At 36.7% G+C, this 24211-nt stretch overlaps 6 protein-coding genes across 7 annotated transcripts; 3 read left to right on the forward strand and 3 right to left on the reverse strand.

Moving 5' to 3' along the window:
- The first annotated feature begins 1842 nt into the window (after window positions 1–1842).
- On the forward strand, window positions 1843–4669 carry LOC105948777 (ferredoxin--NADP reductase, root isozyme, chloroplastic). Its single transcript, XM_088811375.1, has 5 exons — window positions 1843–2147; window positions 2242–2298; window positions 2993–3313; window positions 3513–3732; window positions 3889–4669. Exons 1-5 carry the CDS (start codon window positions 2124–2126, stop codon window positions 4386–4388), a joined length of 1122 nt encoding a protein of 373 aa, XP_088667501.1. The 5' UTR covers window positions 1843–2123; the 3' UTR covers window positions 4389–4669.
- A 381-nt stretch (window positions 4670–5050) lies between these two features.
- On the forward strand, window positions 5051–8140 carry LOC105948858 (ADP-ribosylation factor GTPase-activating protein AGD12). 2 transcript variants are annotated; one of them, XM_012972104.2, is made up of 9 exons: window positions 5051–5263; window positions 5700–5810; window positions 6180–6261; window positions 6468–6543; window positions 6634–6797; window positions 6914–7055; window positions 7220–7336; window positions 7445–7540; window positions 7621–8140. In XM_012972104.2, exons 2-9 carry the CDS (start codon window positions 5771–5773, stop codon window positions 7900–7902), a joined length of 999 nt encoding a protein of 332 aa, XP_012827558.1. In that variant the 5' UTR covers window positions 5051–5263; window positions 5700–5770; the 3' UTR covers window positions 7903–8140. The 2 variants fall into 2 exon arrangements, with proteins under 2 accessions (XP_012827558.1, XP_012827559.1); XM_012972105.2 differs by having other exon boundaries at window positions 5080–5269.
- Window positions 8141–8221: 81 nt separating this feature from the next.
- LOC148766117 (uncharacterized) lies at window positions 8222–9206 on the reverse strand. Its single transcript, XM_088811422.1, has one exon. It carries the CDS (start codon window positions 8913–8915, stop codon window positions 8418–8420), a length of 498 nt encoding a protein of 165 aa, XP_088667548.1. The 5' UTR covers window positions 8916–9206; the 3' UTR covers window positions 8222–8417.
- A 447-nt stretch (window positions 9207–9653) lies between these two features.
- LOC105948707 (caffeoylshikimate esterase) lies at window positions 9654–10625 on the reverse strand. The gene has a single exon (XM_012971935.2). It carries the CDS (start codon window positions 10623–10625, stop codon window positions 9654–9656), a length of 972 nt encoding a protein of 323 aa, XP_012827389.2.
- A 774-nt stretch (window positions 10626–11399) lies between these two features.
- Window positions 11400–15506, reverse strand: LOC105948896 (Actin-like ATPase superfamily protein). The gene is made up of 7 exons (XM_012972156.2): window positions 15156–15506; window positions 14631–14778; window positions 13970–14161; window positions 13426–13554; window positions 12490–12659; window positions 12026–12156; window positions 11400–11695 (listed from the first exon to the last, which is right to left on the reverse strand). Exons 1-7 carry the CDS (start codon window positions 15424–15426, stop codon window positions 11618–11620), a joined length of 1119 nt encoding a protein of 372 aa, XP_012827610.2. The 5' UTR covers window positions 15427–15506; the 3' UTR covers window positions 11400–11617.
- A 2052-nt stretch (window positions 15507–17558) lies between these two features.
- Window positions 17559–21022, forward strand: HERK2 (hercules receptor kinase 2). Its single transcript, XM_012971984.2, has 2 exons — window positions 17559–18121; window positions 18222–21022. Exon 2 carries the CDS (start codon window positions 18299–18301, stop codon window positions 20795–20797), a length of 2499 nt encoding a protein of 832 aa, XP_012827438.2. The 5' UTR covers window positions 17559–18121; window positions 18222–18298; the 3' UTR covers window positions 20798–21022.
- Window positions 21023–24211: the final 3189 nt, after the last annotated feature.

Here is a 24211-nt window from a genome sequence, read left to right on the forward strand (position 1 = left end):
AATTATTTATTTATTTGTGGGTCTTCAGCACAGTACCACGTTTTTCAGGCAGTATGGTTTGTCGATACATCACATGCGACTTTGTTAGGGATATCAATTGCGGATCAGGGGGAATCAATTGGGACCATAGATCGTATATATGGCTATTAATTTCAGGCCTCATATTTCGATTTCGTTCACGTGTAATAGTAGTCCATTAATATAATTGAAGAGATGAACTTCATTAGGCAATGGATGTAAGTGCATGCAAGCGCGTATATCAATTAAACTAGGGTTCCAGATCTGAAGTATGGATTGGAAATAAAACTTTCGAAAAAAATTCAATGTTTTTTTTGGAACAAAGAAATTTCTTCTAATATCGGAAAATTTTGGATCGAAATTGGCGAAATTTGGAGTTTAGGTTTCCATTGTCAGCCTTGTATTAATCAAAAGTACTAATTCAATTAAAAAATGGTGAGATTTAAACTACAGGCTGGCCATTTCCCGGGTAAAGAGAGCGATATGAGCGGTTCTCATTTGGTTTCAATGTGCAAATAAATCTACTACTGTATTATGATCTTGTCTCTATTAAAATATGTATACATATGTATTTCAATTTCAGATTAAAAACATTTTAAAAAGAAACATAACACCTGTCATGCATAACGTACTCACTAATAATCCTTATTTACAGATACACATTATATAAATATTTTGGGGATTTGAGTATCTGATCTGAGACGATTGATTCGTAATAATACACATTTAAATAATATATAGATATATATCAACCACTACTGTAATAATACACGTGTTTAGGTTGTTTGTATAATACAATATTTGATATCGCAACGATCGTGTCACTAATCGAATTAATCAAAACAATTTTTTGTTGACAAAGTAATCGACGTAGCTACGCACGAAATACACATGTGGTTTTAAATTGTAAATCTATAAAAATAATAGCGAACTAAGCGCATATATAGATGATTGTGTGTGCTATTATGTGTAGATCAATTGTGTACAACTACATGGTGTATTACACTAAGTGTAGGTTCTACATAACCGTACAAACGCTCCTCCTGCGTCGAACAACTTTCACATATTTTGTGGTCTTTTGTTTTACTGAGGGTAAAAATGTCAAATTCCTTTTAATGGTCTTGGACTAAGCAAATTTTGGTATTTGAACAGCCGACCCATATTACTTTAGTTAGCCAATATTGGGCTATTTTCGTACAATAATGGAACGGTGGTTCGACTCAAGCTTTTTTGGTTATTGGGCTTTATTTTTAAATGGTTAATTGGGCTTTATTTATACAATAGTTTGATTCAAGCCCAAATCTAATGAATTCATAAAAAACGCAATTAAGCCCAAATCTACAAATACTTTTTGCCAAAAAAAAAAAAAAAAAAAAGAATTCCAGGTGGCAACGGGGTTTGGACCGATAAACGTCTTTTGGGGCTAATTAAGGCGTAACCAAAACCCAGCCTTAAGAGTCACTTATCAATTAAGTGATTAAGAACTATTTCATATAAAAAAAAATGAACCAACTATTTTAGGACCTATAATGCCTATTTTTATTTTATTTTAACTTTAGGCTTTATAAGTTAGTTTTACAACAAATGCATCAAAAAAATAGATGCTTCAATAGTACTTAACTTAGGCTAAAATACCTAATTAATGAATCAAGAAATTAGATCATAATACTTAAAAAAATGGAATATTACCAAATAAATAAATAAATAACCAATTTTTTTTTTTTTTTCCGTATATGAAGGTGGTGGACCAATGAATTAATTTTTGACTCGTTTTAGTAATATTATATATATATATATATATATGTATTTTTTGTTTTTGCAATTAATGTATTAAACTTAATTATTTTATTTGGTATGACAAGGAGTAAAACCCCAACTCAGCATCGGGGAAGAAGAGAGAGGGGCGTTGAAATAGGGAAAAAGATTCCGTCTTTTGCCTCTGCCGAAAGGGTCAAGAGCAATCGCCACCCTCCTCCGCCGCCCATTTCTCTCTCTCTATATATATATCACTCCTATTGGATTCCTCAACTCTGCGATCTAACCCTTTTTGGTTGGGTGCATTTGTCAAACATCTACTAGACATCGTTGATCTTCAATTTTCGATCATGGCTTCTTCCGCCCTTTCTCAGGTATGTTTCTACTCTCAAATTGATGGATTTTTTTGGACTGATTTTGAATTTTGTTTTAATAATTAAAATAAAATATGTGGGAAATGATGTGCAGGTCCCAGCTGCCGTCTTTGTCAACAGTGACACCTCTCTACCAAGATCCGTGTTTAAGGTTCTGATGAATTCTTACCCTTTAATGTTTTTTTTCAAGTTAATCGCACTTAACACGAATTTGTTTCTTTGATCACGTCTGTTGGATATTCTGTGAAACCTTACTCCTTTTACTTTGACTTTAATTTGTATCCAACTTTTCTCAAGATCACTGTACAATTTGGCTAGGTTATTGAATTCTCCCCTTTTGTTTTTTGTGCCAAATTCTAGTCTCCGGTACGGTAGTTTTTGCGTTTTTGGAGTAGAGGGTACTAGGTTGATGTGGTACCTTTAGTTACAAAGCAACACATTCCATTGTTTGATTAGTTCCAAATACTTGTTGTCTCTGCACTTGTGCTTATAGTTTTCTGAAATTAAACTTATTAAGACTCCAATTCAAAAAAATATATAAGAATTTTGCTGGTCATTGGCTCAAATTTCTCGTGCTATTTCCAATTGGGATTAATTCACAGTGATTGTACGATTTGATGATTTCGTTACGCCCAACATTCGATTGCACAGTTCGTTCTGATTAAAACTCTTTCTTTCGATTCTTCCAGTTTTTACTCCTTAGTTATATTTTCTTTAAACATATGGTACATTGCATGTGCTCCATGTTTCTTTGATCCCTCTGCCCCTGAAGCTGCATGTCTCTCTATTTGGTTACGTTGTAAAACAGATCACTATAATGTTTGCATCTCATTGTACTGCTGCAGACAAACAATGTTTCCTTTCGCAACAAATCATGGACATTGGACTCGAAAATTGCCAGCTCACGGTTGAAAAACCGATTCGCGGTTTGCATGTCAGTTCAACAAGCCAGCACACCCAAGGTTGGAGTTTCACCTCTGGATTTAGAAGACGTGAAAGAGCCACCACTTCACTTATACAAGAACAAGCAACCGTATACAGCTACTATTGTTTCTGTCGATAGGCTTGTCGGGCCAAAAGCTCCTGGAGAGACGTGCCACATTGTCATCGATCATGGTGGTAATGTTCCCTACTGGGAAGGACAAAGTTATGGAGTCATTCCACCTGTATGTATTCTAAATCCCGTTTATCTCTTACCACTTTTTTTTACCTTTAACTTTTCCAAAAGGCAGTAGGCTCTTGATTTCTGCTTCTTTACAGTATCATGAACTATTCGTGTCTAGTTTACCACATTTGAGGAGAAGTTATATCTCTGCCCACGTTTCTTGAAAAGATATATATATCTTTTTCTGTTTTATTTTCCAGGGTGAGAACCCTAAAAAGCCAGGCACCCCCCACAATGTTAGGCTATATTCAATAGCATCGACCAGGTATGGAGACTCTTTTGATGGCAAGACCGCAAGTTTGTGTGTTCGACGAGCTGTCTATTACGACCCAGAAACCGGAAAAGAAGACCCCTCCAAAAACGGTGTTTGCAGCAACTTTTTATGCGATTCAAAGCCTGGTGACAAGGTTCAACTTGCAGGTAACACTAAACTTATCACACACACACACACACACACACACACACACACACACACACACACACACACACACACACACACACGCACGCACAGTCTTTCCGTTTTTTTGTGCAATGACTTAATAGGCATTCTTGTAAAATCATTTTTTGTCTTTTTAGGTCCTTCTGGCAAGGTAATGCTACTGCCGGAAGACAATCCAAACGCAACCCACATTATGATTGCTACCGGCACAGGTGTGGCTCCTTTTAGAGGCTATCTCCGCCGCATGTTTATGGAGGCGGTCCCCACATTCAAGTTTGGCGGGCTCGCCTGGCTTTTCCTAGGTGTGGCAAACACCGACAGTCTTCTTTACGACGAAGAGTTCTCAAAGTACCTCCAAGACTATCCGGACAATTTCAGGTTCGACCGTGCTCTCAGCAGAGAACAGAAGAACAGAAACGGTGGCAAGATGTACGTACAGGATAAGATCGAAGAGTACAGCGACGAGATTTTCAAGCTTCTCGATAGTGGGGCCCACATATACTTTTGCGGGCTGAAGGGTATGATGCCCGGAATCCAAGACACGTTGAAGAAGGTGGCGGAGCAGAGAGGCGAGAGCTGGGACGAGAAGCTGTCACAGCTCAAGAAGAACAAACAGTGGCATGTTGAAGTGTATTGAGCAATATGAATTTGGATTTTTTCTTATCTGAAACTATCATTTCTTGATGGATTTTATTCGAATAAAAATGCAAGTGGGGGGTATCTTTGTGTTGTTTTTTGGTGACAATTTGTGGTCTGTATTTCATGTCCAAATACTTTTATTTATGTAGTGTCTGAACTATTATTGTTCTTGGGAAATTTGTCTATTGATTTGTAAGGCAGTCACTGATTCTTGTCTCCAAAGTCAACTTTCTTATTTGATGAGTCACAATTGATGGATAAAATTCTTGCATTCATAAATGATTTATTTATTTTTTTTATTATTATTTTTTATATATTTATTTATTTGGGATTTTTCAAATTGAGCTGCCTATATTTTAATTACCAACACCATTTCTTCTAAATCCAAGCACTTTAGGTGTAGGTCACTAACCAAGGTTATGTACAGATGTGCTAAACACGATTAAAGCCTTTGAAAATGGTGTTAAATAGCAATTAGATACAAAATTAAATATGAAAATAGAAGTTAGAAAATAAAAAAATAAAAAGAATTGTTGAAATTAATTTAGGAAATAAACAATTACAAGATGGAGATTATTTATTTAACGTAATTAAAATTCGAATTTTTATTACATTAAATATGTTCATTTATTGCCAAAAATAAGTCAAATATATATATATATATATATCTAAAGAAACAGAGAAAAAGAAGCTGTAGTAATAAATAGTGATTAATTACATAAAAGAAACAGTTGTTATCGTTGATTTCAAATCAAATTAAAAAGGCACCGCTTCGTTTTGTATATAACCATAAACAATTTACCCAAAATCCTCTCTGCTAAGGATTGAGGGTTCATACATTCGTCAAAGCAAATTCTTACGAAAATAATTCAGGTAAAGGTAATTAATTACTCCCCCACAATTTTTGCAGATCTTTCTTTCCCCCTTTTCAGCTGATATAAAACTTATGATACGCATCAATTTGGATTTTTTTTTTCTTGTCAAATTTGATTAAGATCAGAGTTTTGACTTTTGAGTTTAGTCGTCAGTTTTTCAGATTCCGTGTTCGATTTTTTGTCAAATTTGGTAGAATTCCCAATTTTTATAAATGGGTTCACGCTGATTTCTCCAAAAAAAAAAAATCGATTTTCTTTTTCAATTTAATTTATAGGGTTCTGATGTAACTGCATATTTCTGTGTCTAGTTTTGATAGAAATCATTCAGGAAATGGGCTTAATTGAGTTTTAATTAGAGAAAATGTATCTATCTGTTTTGAATTTACTTATGATGGAGTTATATAACTTTGGGTTTATTGTTAATCTTTTTGCAGGGGATTATTGTGCAGGTTTTAGTTTTAATAAGTACTAATTTGTTGAATGATATCATTCTTCAAAGTTAGCAATGAGCCACAACTCATCATCTTTGGGGAGACCAACTTCAGGTGTGTAAAATATTCGATTACTTGCGTATTTTCCTTGTAATTTGCGCATGGAAGCTGTAATTCAATAGTATATAAACTAACCCCCGAAAAAAATTCTATATCCGATTTTGCAACTGTGCTTTGAAACTGAATTGCTTGTATTTGATTAATAAAAAGCTATGAATGATTCCCGTGTGATCAGTTTGAACTCATCGGCTTTTGTTTAGACTTCATGTTGATATGTTCAGACTTGTGGTTCATTTTATAATTAACAATCGTTCCTCAATGTCGCTACCATTTAAGTTGAATTATGAATCATTAATACATGAGCAAATTCATCGCCTTAGAACCCCCTTTCTTAGTTGTGGTTTTGTCATGAAAATTGTACAGGTAAAAGAAGATTGAAAGATCTTTTGGTTCAACGAGATAATCGTGTATGCGCAGATTGTGGTTCTCCAGATCCAAAATGGGCGTAAGTTTCTCGAAAATCTTTCTATTTCATTTTCGTTTTAACCCTTCACTGAATTGTTTATAATTCGACTCAGAGCAACATCTTCTCTAGGAAAATTTTGATTTTCTTTTTACCTTTTTCTCGTTAAATTTATTTTATCGGAGGCACGGAGATATCGGATCTTGTTCATTTGTTTGTGATTTATTAACTAACCTTTTTCTTTACAGGTCGGCAAATATCGGAGTTTTTATATGCTTGAAGTGCTGTGGTGTCCACAGAAGCCTTGGTACACATATTTCAAAGGTAATAATAATATATCGTAGTTTTCTTCTCCATAAGTTTCTGCTTTTGGAAATTGTTTGTCGTATTTAGTACTTGATCATGTTCTTGCAGGTTTTGTCTGTGACATTAGATGAATGGTCCGATGATGAAGTTGATTCAATGATTGAGGTTGGTGGAAATGCGTCTGCAAATTCCATTTACGAAGCTTATATTCCCGACGGGGTGTCAAAGCCTGGACCCGATGCTAGCCACGAAGTACGTTCGAAGTTTATCAGGTCAGTTCATATACAAACTACTAAGTATTCATTTTGATCCAACCTTGTAGTCCTTAAAGCACCTAACGGCTAACTATTAACGAGTCTTCATTTTTTTTTTTTGCTTATCTGATTAGGTCTAAGTACGAGCATCAAGAATTTTTGAAACCTAGCCTGCGAATTCATTCTACTTCTTCTTCAACAAAGCATTCTTTGCAAGCAAGCTTGTCAAGAAAGATTATGGACAGCTTTCGAAGTTCGGGTTCATCAGAAAAATCAGTATGTTTCTTTCAATCCCACTTCGTATCTATCGTGTTTAGACGATCTCTGTTTCATAAATAGATACATAGAATGCCATGTAAGACAGGACAAATTCATCGAGATTATATAACTTGCATTGGGTTCTTGTTAATTTTATGGATAAATGTGAAATCCCATCACAGGTAGGCATGGTGGAGTTTATCGGCATGTTGAAGATTAAAGTAATTAAAGGAGTAAATTTAGCTATTCGAGATATGCTATCAAGTGATCCGTATGTCGTTTTGACACTCGGGCAGCAGGTCCGCAAACCCCTCCACCTTTTTTGGATTAAATGTCACTTTTGACCTTTTAAAATATTTTTTTTGTCGAAATTATATTAATAATAGTGGTTCATTTTCTATTACTAGAAAGCACAAACAACTGTGGTGAAGAGCAATCTAAATCCCGTCTGGAACGAGGAACTTATGCTTTCTGTCCCACAAAATTATGGCCCAATAAAACTGGTAATTCCCATTCTCGTCTCCAATTGGCCGCTAAAACATATATAATCAATTTTAATTTTTTTCTTACTCTGCAAATACAGCAAGTATATGATTACGACACGTTTTCATCTGATGATATAATGGGGGAGGCGGAGATAGATATACAGTCGATGATAACTTCTGCAACAGCGTTTGGAGACATTGGAATGTTTGGAAATATGCAGATTGGAAAATGGTTAAAATCGCACGATAATGCCCTAATCGAAGACAGCACTGTTAACATTGTCGACGGGAAAGTGAAGCAGGCCGTTTCACTCAAGCTCCAAAACGTCGAATCTGGAGATATAGATCTTGAACTTGAGTGGATTCCCCTTGATCAATAATTTGTGTCTGTGTGTGTATATACATTTTCGTTTTTCCGTTTTACTCGAAAATTTATTTCGTTGTGTACGGTAAGTTATTTAACCGGAAACTTGCATTTCTTGACTTTGGGTTTTTTTTTTTTTTTTAAATTTGAGAAATGTCACGGGAGTTGTATATTTTTGTCACAAGTTTAATTAACTCAGAAACTTTTGTTTGATGGTGAATCTGAATCTATTCTGTGGGGGACCTGTTTTTGAATTGTCTTCTACTTCATATTGACAAATATTGCAGATTTAATATTTATTTATATTTGCTAATATTTATTTATTGAATAAATCATCAAGAAAAAAAGAAATATTATTGAAGAAGATAATTGGAGTGCAAAAAGGTGAGAATTATGTTCCAATTAAATTGACAGCTCATAATTAATTATACACAAATAACATAAAGGGGATAAACAAAAATTGAAGAACTCCCCTTGGAAATATATAATTAAATTAAATAAACTAGTAATCATCGCTAACCACTACTTTAATTAAGTGGCTGCATGACTATTATCACGTGGCACAGTTGAATTTTGTGCTGACGTGGACGGAATCATTTCAGCTTCCAGCTTCAGCTTCTGCTTCTGCTTCTGCTTCTGGAGGCGAAAGATGAAAACGACGCCGGAGATAGCCAGCATTACGACGCCGGTGAGTCCACAAACGGCGCTCGCCACCAAAAACCCCAGCCTCACGTGATCTCTGCCGCCGTCGTCGCCGCTCGACCTCCCATCGTCGGCGCGAGCGCTCCACCACGTGTCGCTGATATTCTTCGCCTCAGGCAGCTGCACGGCCGGCGAAGACGACGTCGCCGTCGCACCGAAGAACGAAACCATTTGTTTCGCGTCGCCACCGTTTTGCACCGGCGGCGAAGAGTCTTCTTGATAGGCTAGGCCGTGGTCGGAGGGACGAAGCTCACGGCCGCAGGAGTACTGGCCGAGTAAAGCCAGTAAAACGACGAAGAAGGCGGCGACGCCGAAATTGTGTCCCATCTTCGAATTAAGAACAAAATACGACGTCGTTTCTTATCCTGCGATTTGGGGTCTGAAAACTTTTGAAGTGAAAGGAGTGATGGAAGAAAGTGTGGTGTGGTGGGACTGTGTTTTTTTTTCTTCTTTGTCCTAGTACTATATATTTTGTCAATATATAGTCTGACAGTTTACTCGTGAGTTTTTGTCGGAGAGAGAGAGAGAGAGAGATACAAAGAATTCATGTATCTATATGCTAAAATAAATGCGTCTGATTTTTACATTAATCAAATTTAAGAAACAGTTGTACACTGTGCTGAAACTGTTGTACTGTAGTTTGGTCTGAGAAATTCAGTAACAGTAAAAAACGCGTTACAGCCCCACAGCAAGGTATCTTGTCTTTCCCAATTTAATGCGATGAAATTGAAAATGACTATTCTTTTTGACTGTTTCTGCCCAATTGATTGACACGTAATCATTTGATTTTTTTTTTTACTGATTTATTGTTAGTGGGTGATAATTGTTAATTACCGACCATTTAGATATAATTAAAGTCTAATTGCTAGTGTAAGATAGGGCAATTAATAGTGATTCCAAAAGTTGTGTTACCTTTAACCAAAAAGTATTCCATTTCGTCCTCTTATCTTGCCTTTTTCTCTTTTGTTGCATGTGCATTGCAACAAAGTTTTATTCCCTCAATTTCTTATATTGAAATATAAAATTAAAATAAATTGAATTTAAGGATTACATGGCAATAAACATTTAAATACTTCTGGCTTGAATCCACTCCAGCATGGTGTCGAAGACTTGCTGTGCACCCTCATTACTCTCACCAATCAGCTGGTGCCACATACCCTCAAAGATCCTCAGCGTCTTATCCTCACTCACGGCGGTTTCATACAAAAACCGTGCACCCATTGGGTCACATATCACGTCACCACCACCATGCAGAATCAGCATCGCCACCTCCAGGTCAGCACACTTTTGCCTCACACAGTCGCACACTCTCAGAAGCTGGAGTGCAGTTCCTGCAGTTGGCTTGCCACAGCTCCTCCGGTTAGGGCTCCTCTCCACCAGAACCCTCTTCCACCTCTCCCTGTACGACCTGCTCGTAGGAGCCCTAGTGATCCATATCCTCCAGTTCGGTGCAATTAGAGCTGCAATAGGAAGCAACTTCTCCAACGGCCACATAGGTTTGTACTTGTTAGAAACCTCACACATAGCTCCAGCCACTATCAAACCTCTCCACACTGTCTTCTGCTGCAGGCACACGAGTATTGCAATCGCAGCACCTAACGATTCTCCGTACAGAAAATGGGGAATATTCCGGTAGTCGGCCCGTTTGGAGTCGAAGAACTGGAGGCAGTCTTGTACTAAAGGATTGATATCGGAGATGTGATCGTGTGGGCCCTGTGATAGGCCATGGCCTCGTAGGTCTAATGCGCAGACGAAGAAACCAGCTTTGGCTATGGCGACCGCGTTTAGTTCGAAGAGCCAGCTGCTTTCTGAGGTGTATCCGTGGATCATGCCCACGAACCCTTTTAGAGGAGACGGGTTCGGGTTCGGGTTTGGGTTCGAGTGGGCGGGCTGCCATGATTGGGTGAATATTTTCATGTTGTGGTTGTTGAGCATGAAGCTTTGTTGGTGGAAGATGTGGTGTTTCTTGTAGAACTCTTCCTTTGTTAGGTCACCATAAGGACTGTTCTCATTGGCTTCGTGTATTGGATGAGACATTCTCTCTCTCTCTCTCTCTCTCTCTCTCTCTCTCTCTCTCTCTCTGAGACTCCGCACAATGTAATGAAATTAGATCACCCTTTAAGATTAGTTGTCAACTTCTTTTTTTGGGGGGTCTTTCTCCAGCTGTAATTGCGGTGACAAATAAATTAACCAAAAATGGTTTCATCTGTGATTTTAATTAGGTTTCAACCACCTTTTGCTGGTGATGGGGTACAACAGGTCAAATATTTACATCAAACAATTAATACGTGTTTTCATGGGGTCTGATAAAATTATTGGGTTTTCGTTAGATTATTTAATATTTGCAGATCGACCCAGTAAGTTATTGGAAACACCAAACATTAAACAAAGTTCGATTATTAGTTAGTAATGGCTATTATCACCAACTAAACGAGGCCTAAGGCCTTTATTTCACTTCAACGGAAAAAAAAACAAACAAGTTAGTAGTAGTTAGCAATAAATTGTTCGGTACCAAGAATTCTTGGCAGCCCTAGCTAGTGCCATAAATTTCAAAACTTCAAAAACTTCAAGTGGTCATATTTCTTTTTTGTCCACTTTGAGTCAGCTAACTTAGTTTGGCAGCACTAAAGAGCTATCAATGAACGCCTCAACGACCCTTCCCATTATACGTAGCAGAAGAATTTACCACTGAAAGCCTGCAACAATGCTTCAAGATATCTAGCACATCAAATAGTAACTGCGTCTAGTTCTACTGTAAAAACCAGTATCTTCTTTGCCATTAGATCGTAATAGCAGAATCTAATCTCACGATTTTGTACAAGAGCATGTGAAATAAGAAAATCTGAAAACAACCGTTTCATACAGATATATTCTTGGTTACTATTAGCCACAGCATAAGCATATTATGGAGCGATTAGTCCAGTAATATGTAATATCAACCAGTTGATAATATTTTGAAAATAAATATATGCAAGATGGTACAATTTCTGTTACTAAGTGAGGGAGGCATCTTCTTTACATTCAAAATGTCATCTGTGACCATTAACTTGAGCTTCATTCATCATGGTATTCCAGGCAAATAATGCAGCTCCAACAGCAGGTTCTACCTGACAATCAAACACTCAGGGCATAAACATTTTCCTATCTCAACAAAACTGAAAATGCAGCGTGGGACTAAAAATCAGGAGGACCATGTATATAAACATTATTCGCAATCATGACAGGGACCAAGACCAATCAAGGCTGCTGGATTAAGACGTACGATTAATAAACAGTCAAACCATGGTTCTAAAATATCCATAAGAGCAAGTGTTATTCAACATCAATATAAGATCAAGGAAACCAAATTATCCTACTATGCTGAAAAGTAAGTTTGCAATCAAATGAATGTTGTTAGTACATCCCTAATTACTTTCTCACAGATGAGGAAAGCTAACCTTTGGTCGTATAGGAAAAGCCCCTGGGTAGGCCTTCAAAATCGAGGATGTGACTTCTTTCCCTATATCCCACCTCTTGTTAGCTTCCAGGACCCCACCAACCAAGACAACCGGGAAAGAACCATTTCCATCTGTAAAAAAAGGGTTTACTTTTAGTTGTTTTCTACAAGTGGTGTGGCCACCATGCTAGTTGAGGCAGTTGACTAGATTGAGAATTCAAAACATTTTATAGGATTACAATTGCAGAATACTAAATTCTTCATATCTAGGTTTTCAAATTAAAGGCGACACATTGAATATGAATGCGACAAGACGGCATGCCAAGCATCTGTAACCCATATATGTTTCAAGATTTTTACAAGAAAAAATTAGAATCAGGGTGCCAAGGACTAGGGGATATTATCCGAGCTGAAGACAGCATTTTGCTTCATGTGTATTCAATATAAACATAAATACGGGCCTACCTTCCCCAGCCAAATGTAGTCGTTGAACAACAGCTTTTACACTTAGAGCCAATTCTTGGACAGAATTATTCAAGATCTCATCTGCAACTTGATCGCCAGCTTCTGCACAGGATACGACAAGAGGAACTAGTGCTGCAATTCTGGCCCAAGATGAATCTGCATAGGTCCACCTAAATTCCAATAAGCAACGAATTAAAAAGGATGCTGAAAATTTATGGTTATAAAAGTGCAACTTCCGTAGAATCACTTCAGTTTCTTGCTGTCAATTCTTAAACAACCAACTGTTGTTAGACTACATGGAATTGTTCTGTATAATAATTATTAAAATTTTAACAAAACTTGAGTCCAAGTGGTTTCCCTGTTACTAAATTTATACTCATTGTTGCAGAAAGAAAAGAAGTATAAATAAAAATATTATCGCCATTTACTAAGGTTATAGAACCTTGATGTTATTTTACACACAAAGCAAGTGATTTCCCTCATGAACTCAAAATCTCTCTCGAAGTTCTATCAGCAAGAGACTGAGTGACAAAACCGACATAGAACTAGCATTTCGTAGATGCTCGACCAGCATGTGCCAATGGGATTGAAAATTATAACAGCCAATTTGCTGCTACATAACTGACATAGAACTAGCATTTCATAAATGCTCAACTAGCATGTGCGAATGGGATAGAAAATTATAAAAACCAATCAGCTGCTCTCTACGTTAGTTTATGAATACAGTCCGAAATCCAGCAGAAAAGTCTAATATCTTCATTGTCCAAAGTACCTCCTAACCTCTGCCACATAAGTATCCACTAATAACAAAACACAATGAGAAACCCAAGAAATCTGACCGGAAAAGAAAAAATATCCGGACCCAATTGGTTTGTTCTTAGCAGCACCAACATGGAAAATAGCATACGAGATAAATTCCTAAAGAGAGATAGATACCTTATAATTTCATCTGGAGCGGAAAGACCAAGTGATTGCAAAATACAGTTTGTAAGCGTCGTCTCTGGACCACGCCCATCATGAGCCTTAATCACGGCTGTTAGTGCCTGAGATGCAATTCCATAACCACTGGAAGAAGCAACAAATTACCATTGTCACATTGGAAGTCTGGACTAAGTAATTCTACTTTAATAAATAAATTCGAACTCCAGAGAAGCAGAAACATTGTCACATTGGAAAACCTTTGGCACATTTCACTAATTTGCCCACCATTTTGTCAAAAATACATTACTTGTATATCTAATATCTATATATATCGCAAACTGAGACAATGGGCTATCAAGCCCATGAAAAAGCTTATCCCCATTAATAATGATTAAACAACTTCGGTTTGCTGACTTATTATATTGCATGAACATGATCTCTACAAACGGAAAATACCGAAACAAGTATGATCAGAACACTTCATTTGACAAAATTTAGAGCTCATTCATTTACAACGTGTTATCTAACTCGAAGTAACCTGTCTACGGTGAATTTTCACCTGCCCCAGTCACCTAATACTGGTCCTGCACCAGCAGCTCGAGCTTCTCTTCCGTCTTCCGCAAATCCATAAGCAATGCACCCAGTACCGGCAATCAGAACACACCCATGAAGTTTCCCCATTGTCCCGCTTGCAAGAGCTGCTACAGCATCATTTTGGACATATATCTTCACATTACTCGGAAATATGTTCCTATAACACTATCACACACAATGAGTAACCAGTTTTGAAGATTGAGAATATGATTAATCGGCACATGTATGGAATCATATGTATCAGAGTATTACAACAAGAAGTTTTAACCAAATTTTGACTTTACTAAATTTGTTTTCAGTCAACACCAGAATGACTATTATATCCAAGTTACACAATCCCATTACATTCCATCAATTAGACTTAGCCTTTTATTGGTTTTCAGTCAGGGGTCTTATTTTCCTACCCAGTTTCTGTTTCAGTTCAAGCAAAGAATTTAAGAAAAAAATCTGAATAGTTGACAGTCACAGTTTCCCGCATGTATTTTCTAGATATCAACTTGCCAGTGTGTTAATCATCTATAAATACACGTCTCAAAGCCATATTGTAAGGAAGGAGACGAAGAACCAGAATCTCTTTTCACTCAAAGGGGAAACAAATTAAGAAATTAGACAGACACGCAATATACCTCATCCAGTTAAATATCCTCTCCTGATCGGACGGATGATTCACACCAGAAACCCCTAAGCAAATGGCAAGAACTGCTGAATGGTTCTTCCCCGCTTTAGAAAGAGCTTCACTAATAACCTGTTCAAGTGTTTCTCTGGCTGCAGTTTCTGTAAGATACAATTTCATCAAATCAACTTGCAAAGAAGTTTGCTTGTACACTTGCGCACAAATTAGTTTACATGAGAACAGTCTATCATTTACATTCAACAAATGTCCAGAAACTGAGGAATTGTGAATGTTTACTATTTTACTTCTTTTGGATAAGTTGAATTTTACTATTGGCATGGAAATAAAAATATTAGGACGATTGTGAATTTTCATCTTCAGGCATGGAAATAAATAGGTCATGAAACCATGAAAATTGTGAAACCAAAAGGGGATTGTGAATCAAACATTTAAGCATATGAAGAAACTAGGCAAAATTATGGATTAAAATGTGAAGAAACGATGTAGGAACTGAATTATCTTCATGATAAATATTTACCTCCGACGCTGTTGTGGTTGGAGGAACCGGCGGCGGCGTGGCCAAGGACGGGGAGAGGATCGGGCAATTGGCGGTGGTCGGAGAAGGGGAGAAGCGGCAGACATACGCATACGGTGGACGTAGTGCCGCCGTCCACCCCCAGGATCACCCCCTCAGCGCTACAGCCCTCAGTTTCAGGCTCGGAACCCATCACTGTGTAAATTGTTGCTGCGTGTATTGTGATTATTTCATTGGTGACTGGAAAAGTCAGCCTTATAGGAATTATGGTCATTCAGAAAAAAAAAAAAAAAAAAAAAAAAACAAAAAAAAAAAAAATACCGCTTCTTATTATTAAACGTGCTACGCTTTTGTACTGTTTGAAGTGGAGGATCAAGTTAAATATGGGGAAAAAAGAGAGAACTTTAGGGAAGTAACTGGATAGAAGAACCGGCTTTTCCTTGACACGGATACCAGTCGGTCCTTGTTAGGTTTAAAAACGGATTTTATTTTTTTATATAATTAAAATTGATTTAAAATTTTATATAATTAAAACTGATTTTAGTTCTTATTTCATATAATTAAAATTTGTTTGTCTTTATTCACTGATCATCATAATAAATCAAAAAGGTTGTTGCTGCCAGACTTTTATTATAATTGGACTATATTCAATAATTATTAGACGGCCCAATTAGACTTCCTATTTAATTATTATAATTACACTATTAGCTTACGTCACAATCATTTAATTTATTTGTTTTAGAACATAATTGAATTAGTATAATATGGGTTTGGCGGCCCAATCTATGATAAAACCGCAATGGGCCCAATCTTATTATTTTCCTTGCTTCTATAAGAAATGATGGGCCAAGCCCATTATATTCTGGGCTAGAGGCTCAGAGGTCCAAAGGCTTATATTGCACAATTGTGTTGCCCTAAGTGATGGTGTATGTAGGATATACACATCCTTAAGATCTTCTTCCGAGTTCAATTTCCTTGATAGCCGGAAATCTACTGAACGCCGGTCTTTCGCCGGAGAAGATGAATTCGACGATCGAAAGATATAAATTTGAAGAGTGAGAAAGAGTTTTGAAGAGAGTATAAAATTGTATTGGTTGATCAAAACGTGATCCCAATAGGTTCTTTACATTCACTTATAGATAGTTTCTAATTAGACATTTCATAATTTATAATCCATTTATTCGCCTGATTACATTGATTGCTCAATCACTCCTCTCAATTTACACGTTTTGCGAGTCTTACGCTTCTAACGTTCAACTCGCTACCTGCCCTTCTATTGCTTGTTGCATGTTTGATGAGCTGGCGAGCTCGATAACTACATACTGCAAGGATATATTTAGCGGAGGAGGTACTAATGAACTTTCTTCCAACGAACTTTTAGAAGAATCCATGTTTTGTATGCGCATTGGGCCTCTAGGCCTAATCAATCAATCTCAGTCCATATATTTATTTGGCTTCATATTATTTAATAATCCCAATGTGGAGAATTTGGCCCAACTTTATTAAATTGACACTATCAATAAGATATTATTTCTTTCAATTATTAATTAAAATTGCAGTGATAATAAATTATAATGTTTTATTTTGAAATGCAGGACGTAATAAAAATAATAATAATTGTTATCACTTCCACATTGAATTTTTGCCATCATCATTCAATAAATAATAATGGTTTTTGTAATTATTGAACCAGCTCCATGATTAAGTGTATTAGGTGAAACACACATACAACGTTAATAAATTACGCGGGAGCAGTTTTTGTTTTGCATATGTTCGAAAGGGAACACTGTTTCCCACCAAATCGACCAACATTGATTGTTAATTAATTAACGTTAATTACCTTAATTATATGCAATCCTAGATACTGCTTTATGTTTGGCAATCTAATCCAATAACACTACACTAAATCACTAATTGGTCGTGGCGGTGCAGTATTCAAATAATCAAAAGAAAAAAACAAAATAGAGTAGATAATCCTTAATCAATAGTAGCATGTATTATTGGATCACATAATAAACATCCAAAAACATTAATAGAAAAAAATATTATTTATTAATTATTAATTAAAAATTATATATTATTATTATTATAATAGATAATAATCCCATCACATGGATTGTTCATTACTCAATTTTTTTTGAAATAAATAAAAAAATTATTTATTGTTAATTAATGGATAAATACGTGTAGATGTCAATTATTTTGTATTTATCCGTATTTCCGCGTTGAAATGTGACACCAGGTACAAGAGGGTACTATTGGTACGGAAGAAGAAGAAGACAAGATTACACTTTGTTTAATGCACAGTGCCTCAGGGGTATTATTGGTAAATCACAATAAACTTTGATTTGGAAATGTTGAATGTTGATTTACTTACAGACAAATGCATGTGATGGTAACCCAAATAATGGAGGTCCATGCTCTCTGGCACCACCACCACCACCCACTCACCCCAATTTCCAATTTATTTATTTTTATTTATTTATTTACTGAAGCAGTAGTTACTTCTCACAAGTTTATTTAAAATAAAGTTTGGCTAGTACAGATGCTGAGACAAGATTCTTGATCCTTTTTTTAATATAAATAAATAAATAAAATAAAATAATAATAAAACAAAGAGATTACATCCTCTGTTGAATGTTTCCAGACTGTTTATTTCAAACTTCTTTTATTCAAGCCAACCTTCACTTCATCTTTCAATCCTCTCTGCAATAATTTTCTCGGCATTTCTCTCTCTCTCTGCAAAATAGTAATTTGGTAGCATATTTCCTTATTTGAAGAAAAAGACTGCATCTCTTTTGCGAAGTATTCACTACCATTTCAAACACCCTAATTCCTCTTCTTCTTCTTCTTCGTCTGCTTATTAGCTCAGATCTGCTTGCTGATTAGGGTTTGGTTTGCCGAAGAAATTAGTGCTTGATTCAGCACAGTTCTTGGTGGGCTTTCAAGCTTTCTTACTTTGTATGAAGGTAACTACTGTTTATGCTTTCAATTGGTCCGCAATTTTGAATTTTTTTCATTCAGATGAATGCAATTTCTTTTTTGGACTAAAAATATGCATAATTTTAGGTTGTTATTATTGGTGGTTGAATTGGGTGCCGATTTGTGAAGAAAAAGAAAGCTGAAAAACAGCCAGGGGTGGGTGTATGATGCAGGTCCAGAGCACAGTGGTGATTCTGTTTATCCTTTTGTGCTCTGCAGAGGCTCAAACGGCGTCGTTTCTGGTAAATTGCGGGTCAAATGCAACTGTAAATGTTGATGGAAGGAGATGGGTCGGTGACACAACTCCGGCGAACAATGTCACCCTTAGTTCTCCGGGAATCGAGGCCTCCACCGCTGTGTTCAACGGCGATTCCGCGTACGAGCCTCTTTACGCAACAGCCAGATTATTCACAGACGGTTTGAATTACACCTTTCAAGTACCGAACGGGCATTATTTTCTCCGGCTCCATTTCTACCCGTTGGTATTTCGTGGATACAACGCGAACGAGTCCTACTTCTCCGTCGAGGCAAACGGTCTGAAGTTAGTCACGGAGTTCAATGTTCCTGGCGAGATTTCGGACAAGAATTTAAACTTGATGGGGCCCACAGCCAATTCCAGTTATTCCAATGTGGTGAAGGAGTATTTCTTTTATGTCGAAACAAACTTAATCGTGTTGAATCTTGTTCCTTCAAAGGGTTCTTTTGGGTTCTTGAATGCGGTAGAAATTATACCTGAGGGAAATAAGGTGTTTGTTGACTCGGTGAGAAGAGTCGGTGCTAACGGTGGCAATAGTTCGTTGAATTTGAGCAAACGAGGGATTGAAACTATGTATAGACTGAATGTGGGCGGTTCGTTTATTAGTCCTTCGCAAGATTCTATTTTGTGGAGAAAATGGGAAGCGGATTCGGGTTACATGATCAATGCAGATGCTGGCTCCGAAATTCGAAACCGATCGAATATAACTTATGCGAATCCAAACGACACCTTTGCGGGCCCGCTCGAGGTGTACGAATCAGCAAGAACTTTGACCAACACCGAAGTGATGGAGAAGAGGTTCAACATGTCTTGGAAGTTGAGAATCGATCCGGATTTCGAGTACCTAATCCGCCTCCACTTCTGCGAATTGGTGTACGATAAGCCGAACCAGAGGATTTTCCGAATATTCATAGACAATAAAACCGCAGCGGACAACTTCGATGTGTACAGTCGAGCCGGTGGAATGAACATTGCTTATCACGAGGACTATTTAGATTCTGTCTCGTCCAAGACAAACGCTATCTGGATACAGCTTGGACCGGACCCCACAACGGGTTCTGCTGGAACCGACGCCCTCTTGAACGGGTTGGAGGTTTTCAAGATTAGCCGTAATGGGAATCTAGCTTATGTGGAGACGTACACGAATATCGGGACGAGAAAAAATTCGAAAAGTTTGATTCTTTGGGTGGGCATTGGAGTTGTTATTGCTTCTATTGCAATTCTTGCAGCTATATGTACTGTAATAATCTGTTTCTGTAAGAAGAAAAACGATACGAAGAAGAACCCTAATGGATGGAGGCCTTTATTCCTCAACGGAACCATCACAAACAGCACTGCCAACGCAAAAGGGACATCATTGGCCAATCAAAATCATCCGAACGGCGGCACTATTAGATCCGGAAGGCGTTTTACACTAACCGAAATTAGGGCAGCAACGAGTAATTTCGATGAAAGTTTAGTGATTGGTGTGGGAGGGTTTGGTAAGGTGTACAAAGGAGAGATTGACGAAAGTAGCCTCGTCGCAGTTAAGCGGTCACACCCACAATCACAGCAGGGATTAACAGAATTCGAAACGGAAATCGAACTGCTGTCTAAATTAAGACACAGGCATCTCGTTTCCTTGATTGGATTCTGTGACGAACAGAGTGAAATGATATTGGTGTACGAGTACATGGCGAACGGAACTCTCCGGAACCATCTATTCGGAAGCGACTTACCCCCGCTGAGCTGGAAGCAGCGGTTAGATATATGCATCGGTGCAGCGCGTGGGCTACACTACCTTCATACAGGTTCCGATCGAGGTATTATCCACAGAGATGTTAAGACAACAAACATACTACTGGACGAAGATTTTGTTGCTAAAATGTCCGATTTTGGGTTGTCAAAAACGGGACCTTCATTGGAGCACACGCATGTGAGCACAGCGGTTAAAGGGAGCTTCGGTTATTTAGATCCAGAGTATTTTAGGAGGCAGCAGTTGACTGAAAAATCGGATGTTTACTCGTTTGGTGTGGTTCTGTTTGAGGTTATTTGTGCAAGGGCGGTTATCAATCCGACTTTGCCAAAGGATCAGATAAATCTTGCTGAATGGGCCATGCGTTGGCAGAGGGAGAGGTCGATCGAGAGTATTCTTGATCCGAGGTTGAAAGGGCATTATTGTCCGGAATCTTTGATGAGATTCGGAGAGATTGCAGAGAAGTGCCTTGGAGATGAAGGGAAGAGTAGGCCGACTATGGGGGAGGTTTTGTGGCATTTGGAGTACGTTTTGCAGCTTCACGAGGCGTGGTTGCGTAGTAATGTTGATTCTGTTAAGGATACAGTGAATTCCGATTCCGACTTGCAGTCGCAGATGAAAGACGACGAAGATGGGGAATTTTCACAGGTGATGGATCAACGGGGGAGATGAAGATCAGCTGCATATTCATGGGATTATTTTGTTCACATTTTCTTGTGTGAGGAATGTATGATGTTTCTCTTGTGTTTATAGGTTTGTGATTTATTTATTTATTTATTTTTTATTTTGTTAATTATTTCATGTTTATGTTTAATATGAGTTGTAATGAGTTTTTGTTTCTTGGCCGCACACTGATATTCTTTTATTAATGGAATTGTGACATATGATATCACCCAATTTTTGTATATTACCTTTAAGTAATTATTTTCTCTATGTTTTTTTTTTATAAATTATTTCCGGAATTATTTATTTTAATTCATTACTTATTAGTAAATAAATATAAGAAAAAAAAATCAGTAAATGTTAATTTATAATGGTTAATCATTATAAATTACTGTTTATCTTTATCTATTTTTCAAATCTTGTATATAGTGATACAATAAAATAGATATTCTAAAAATTATTTATTAGTATTTAAATGAGTTTAAGTTAGTCAAAACACGTTTTACTGTTAATTACCCGTAGTATTTAACGCCGACCACAATTTACTTTCCTAATAGAAACGAAAAAAAAGTTACTTTCCTTGCTCGAGGTTAAATATAGCCGTTGCGATAATCCGAGGAAGCAATGCTGCGAAAATAGGAGGAGAAACCCTAGCGGAGATGTTTACAATTGATTCCCAATTCCTAATGGTGCGATAATTTATGTAATAGGTTTCCAGTTTCTGTCTTAAACGTTTAATTTCGATTCATTATTCTCTGTATCGTTATTCTGCATTTTATATGCGTTTGTTTAATTATCTCTCGATTCATGATTCTGTATATTGTTCTTCTTCTTCTTATAAGCGAATTGTTTGCAGAGTCAACTGTGTATCATATATGCTGTTTGCTTTGATGGATATCATGTTTCATAACCTGAAATTACAGTTCTGAAAATCTTTCTCCGAGTGGTGGTCTGTGTAGTTGATTTCAGGTTGTCTTGGCGAATACACGAATTAACAATTTAACACGCTTACCAAGTTATCCGCACAGGCTGATAACATTCCCTTCTGCACTACAACGACGCTCGAGTTCAGTAGTTCATAACACATTTTGTTGTGAGGTTTATTTGCAGATTTTATCTAAGTGATAATGTTGCTCGGTAGTTGCTGATTATTAATGTATTCAGCAAGTCGTATTCATTACTACTGAGCCAATCTGGTGGCCATGGATGATTTTGTACCGACTCTTGATAATTGATGTCAGGTCAAAGTGTCTGTTGGAGTCGGAAGCTTCTGATACGGAGGATGTCTTGGACACTTTGCAAATTGCAATTGCTTGCTGCTCAAGCACGAGTGGTAAGTTTATTATATTATAATACTTATGAAAGTTACGGTGAAACATAATTTGTGTCCTGGTTAATATTAGTTTTACAAAGCACCCAGGGTAATTTACGGTATGGTCGTTTCTTGTTATGTATCTCTCCCTCCATGGTAAAGGTTTCCTCCATTGAATTGTCAGTAGAATTGAACTTGAGAGACGAATGCATGCTCCATCACATGGATTTTATGAAAAGAAAAATGTTGATTGAAAATTGAACAATTTATTTGTTCCGTTTATATTCACAAATTAGTTACCAGGCTTTACTTCTTAGTGAACATAACTAGAATTTTCGAGACTAAGTGGAAGGATGATTGCTCATCATTTCTCTTATATTTTGTCTTTTACATGAATTGAAATATTCTGGTTTGCGAAAAAATGGGATTTGTTGGTATCAATTTAGTATATCTCTGTCTTCTCGCGGAGCGACCAAATAGTGGGATTTGTTAAAGTTTTTCCCTGCTTATGGAGTGTCTTTATCCCTTTTAAAATTTTGTTTCTATGCTTCGGGCGGTGATCTGAAACATGTCAGTATGAGAGAGATTATCGAAAAAAGAGAACAAGTACATTTGGAAATCAACGGTTGTTAGGTTTAATCACTTATATCTACTTCTCCAGGGCTCCTCGTAAGAGTAATCTCCTTTTGCAATGAAAATGAAGTCTAGTTTTGCTGTGTTCTGTTTTTTTGTTGGCTTCATGAAAATGTCTCCTGGTAAGAGAAAGTTACAACCTGAATTGAATATTCATATGTGCTGATACTGTATCCTACGATGCAGTAGGTTATGAAATTTGAAGGTCTCGGCATGGGGACTTCGATTTGAAGGTACAATCTCGTACGATGGAGAGGTACAATCTCGTACGATGGAGAAGTGAGTTCCCTCCCTCTCAACCCTTCCTATTATTATGTAGATATGATGCCAAATAAAATATAAAATACAAAAACTACCATGAATGTTTGACTATTTACAATAACACCATTAAAACTGTCATGCCTCGTTCGGTTATCTATATTGGATCAATTTGGATTATATGAAATCGGATTAAATTTTGATATTATATGTGATTTGTATATATTATTTGCACAAGTGTTATAAGCTTAGAAAAGTTGTTCAAGAAAATGTGTATGGAATTATAACAAGTGTACGTTGAAAATGTTTATTTCTGGATAAGTAAAAATAAATAAATATAAATGCATCATATTTATTATATGATCCTGTCTTAATCTCCAATCCCCATCTTACAGCAGTTAGGGTTAGATTTCCTGATTGTAAGTTGGACCATTTATACCATATTATTAATCTTTGCCCACACTTGTGATTTTCTGAGTTGTGAATATGCTCTAGGCCCCCCACCGAATCCTCTCATTACATCTTCACCTGCTTCACCTTTAATTCTTATCTATTTAAAATAAATAAAAAAATCCTAGGAGTTGTCTTAGTGGAAGCAAAAAGTGTGCATTTAATTCGAATTTGAATTCTTCCATAAACCTCTTTTAAATCGAAATCGGTTAAGTTTATGTGATTTACATCTCTCTTGCAATGTGAGCTATTGCACGAGGGCGAAGTTTGTCCTGTGCAATGCAATTCGAGTGGCCGTGGATAATCTTATCAATTAAACAATTTTTTTTCTTCTTTTTCGTTGCAATTTTTTTGTAATTTAATAATTTGATGTATTTATAAACAAGTGGTTTTGGTAAATTATTTGCAAGTATTTTTGTAATTTGTTTTATTTCTTGAAATTCTTGTCGTCTGCCTAAAGAATCACAAGTCACAACTATTCTGATATCATCAAACCAACGACAAAACAACAAAAGCATGGAAAATATTAGGACTAAAATGGATAATAAAACTATTTCCGGGTCTTTATACAAAAAAAAAGTATGACAAAGGATCCAAATAGGATACGAAGAATATAAAAACCCTAGTCAAAGGTGTCATTTGCGGGACCCGACCATTTGCTGACCACAACAAATATTACAATAACCGATGCACTTCACTCTATGTCTAATTAGCATCAGTTTCTATGGTAATGGATCCCAAACAATCTTCAAAACTAGATTTAATGATTC

Source organism: Erythranthe guttata, chromosome 13 (genome assembly GCF_056151865.1).
Source record: "Erythranthe guttata isolate IM_541 chromosome 13, IM_541, whole genome shotgun sequence".
Taxonomy (NCBI): Eukaryota; Viridiplantae; Streptophyta; class Magnoliopsida; order Lamiales; family Phrymaceae; genus Erythranthe; species Erythranthe guttata.